Genomic DNA, 2,654 nt, shown 5'->3' on the forward strand with positions numbered 1-2,654 from the left:
TCCCGATGCAAGTCGTAATATCATAGCTAACAAGGGGTTTGGGATAAAAAGAACAACTTCAGGCTTCTGGGGTGAAAGCACCAAGGGAAGTCTTAACGTAAGATTTCCGAATACTCAACCATGCAAGAGTTTTAAGGCTGCAAGTTCTAAGTCTGGCATTGCACGCGCTGTTTACTCTCCCGACCTCGACCATGAGTCTCCGGTAATAACCTATATGCATGTTTCAATGATCATATTTTCATGAAGTGTATTAAATTATTCAATAACTTTTCTTTATCATAATGAATAANATGGTAGACTTACGTGNGTNTTTTTGTCATAGTTACATGTTGGTGCATGGGATGTTCTCGTTTTGGTTACTGTTGTTGTTTGGTTTGTTGGTTCTTTTGGATCCTAAATACTGACGTTGGGTTTGATTTTTCCCTTAGGCATTGGAGCGATCAGCTTTTCAGAGTTCAAAGGCAAACCCTGAAAATGTAGCTGCCATCATATTGGGTGGAGGTGCTGGAACTCGTCTCTTTCCTCTTACCCGCACAAGAGCCAAGCCCGCTGTATGGTTTTCTAATTTATATAAACTTCTTTAGAGGTTTTTGTTTTGAATTTTGAGACACCGATGCATGCACTAACGTAAAGGATTCTCATGACAGTTCTTCCTTCAAGCAGTTGCAGGATTTCTGAATGTGATGAAATATATATATATATATATATATAGCGCGGAGATATTAATTAATAATTATCAATTTTGCAGGTTCCCATTGGAGGGTGTTACAGACTGATAGATATTCCTATGAGCAATTGCATCAACAGTGGCATCAGGAAAGTGTACGTTTTAACTCAGTTCAATTCTTGCTCCCTCAATGCCCACCTGTCTCGCACCTATAATATTGGAAATGGAGTGAACTTTGGANGTGGTTTTGTGGAGGTAAGTTATTTGAAGAAATTTATCAGTGAAATCTAATTTACTTTACTGATCAAAGTTGGAGTAATTTACATGAAACAGGTCTTGGCTGCTACTCAAACTCCTGGAGAATCTGGGAGCAAATGGTTCCAAGGAACAGCTGATGCAGTGAGACGATTTACCTGGGTTTTTGAGGTAGATATTTTGAATATGCTACATGCATCTATTCTAAAATTGCTTATTTAGTTAAAATGAATGTGTGTGTGGATGATTATTAAGCAGGATGCCAAGAACAAGAATATTGAAAACATAATGATAATTTCTGGTGACCATCTTTGCCNGATGGACTATATGCAGCTTGTGGAGGTACAACTTAATTTCTCAGCTAAAATTACATCTATTGTATATAGTTCATGAGAACTGTGCTTACAGAAACATTCAATGACCAATTTCTAAAACTAATACTAATTGATGATGACTATGCTTCAGAAACACAGTGAGAACAATGCTGATATCACAGTTTCATGTGTACCTATGGATGAAAGGTATGCAAAAGAGAGTAAATGTACTGATACAGATAATTTTTACACGGTTTGAAAATCTTTACATTGAAAATGCATTGAACTTGATCTGTATGAAAAATCTGTGAAGTTTGCTTTTATCACAAAAAAAATCAAGGAAATTAGCTTATTAAATGTCTTTCAGAAACAATAAACTGTTGGAACTAACCAATGTTGGCTATCTTGTAGCGGTGCATCTGATCATGGGCTGATGAAAGTTGATAGAAGGGGAATGATTACAGAGTTTGTAGGTAATCCAAATGAAGTAGATGTNAACACAATGGTACATTAGCTCTGCCTTAACTCTCACATTTCCNACCCATTTATTCAATGAAATATGAAGTGTTCAAAGCTAATTCATTGTCACCTTTGATAANTGCAGCGTGTTGATACCAGTCTCCTAGGCTTAAGTGAAGAAGAAGCAGAGAAATATCCTTTCCTTTCTCCAATGGGTGTTTTTGTATTCAGAACTGANGTCCTGCTGAAANTGCTAAGGTGGAGCTGTCCTTCCTGCAATGACTTAGAATCTGAAATCATCCCATCTTCTTTGANGNACCANAAAGTCCAAGTGAGAAACAATCCAAACCATNGAATTGAATGCTCTTATGCTAATGAAGTTAAACTNNTTTCTNTTCTTGATGCTTTTGTTTCTGTTTGTATTTTCAGGCATATATGTTCAAGAATTACTGGAAAGATATTGGAACTATCAAATCCTTCTTTGAAGCCAATCTGGCCCTAACAGAACAGGTTTATTTCCTCTATATGTAATTCTTAATTTGAAGTTTATTTCAGCCAATTCCAATTGTTTACTGCAACTGATTAGCCAAGAATGAAAGTTAATCTTAACTTTGAAGTNTATACATTTACTGGTTTTATTATTTGTAGTCTCCAAAATTTGAATTCTATGATCAGAAGAGGCCATTCTTCACTTCCCCGAGAAACCTCCCACCCACTAGAGCAATAAAATGCAGGGTAAGAGGGAAAACTTTTACTGGTTTGCTTCTTTTTTTTTATGCTATTACAGAAAATGAATAACTGAGCTTGGTTATTGCAGATTGTGGATGCAATTATTTCTCATGGCTGTTACTTGGATCAGTGTAAAGTTCAACATTCTATTGTTGGTTTGCGCTCACGTTTAGAGGCTGGTTCAGAGCTTCAGGTAAGCTTATTCTGCACTTTTTCTCTGCATCATGAAT

The 2,654-nt window shown here is 36.4% G+C and overlaps 1 protein-coding gene across 1 annotated transcript; it reads left to right on the forward strand.

Moving 5' to 3' along the window:
• Positions 1-4: 4 nt before the first annotated feature.
• On the forward strand, positions 5-2,630 carry LOC106752918 (glucose-1-phosphate adenylyltransferase large subunit 2, chloroplastic-like; the record flags this gene model as incomplete). The annotated part of the gene is made up of 11 exons (XM_014634703.2): positions 5-202; positions 429-551; positions 749-922; positions 1,001-1,093; positions 1,181-1,264; positions 1,388-1,443; positions 1,648-1,741; positions 1,841-2,026; positions 2,125-2,205; positions 2,344-2,430; positions 2,513-2,630. Coding segments are annotated over 11 exons (1,294 nt in total), but the record flags the coding sequence as incomplete, so codon positions are not given.
• Positions 2,631-2,654: the final 24 nt, after the last annotated feature.

This window comes from Vigna radiata, unplaced genomic scaffold (assembly GCF_000741045.1).
Source record: "Vigna radiata var. radiata cultivar VC1973A unplaced genomic scaffold, Vradiata_ver6 scaffold_1157, whole genome shotgun sequence".
Classification (NCBI taxonomy): Eukaryota; Viridiplantae; Streptophyta; class Magnoliopsida; order Fabales; family Fabaceae; genus Vigna; species Vigna radiata.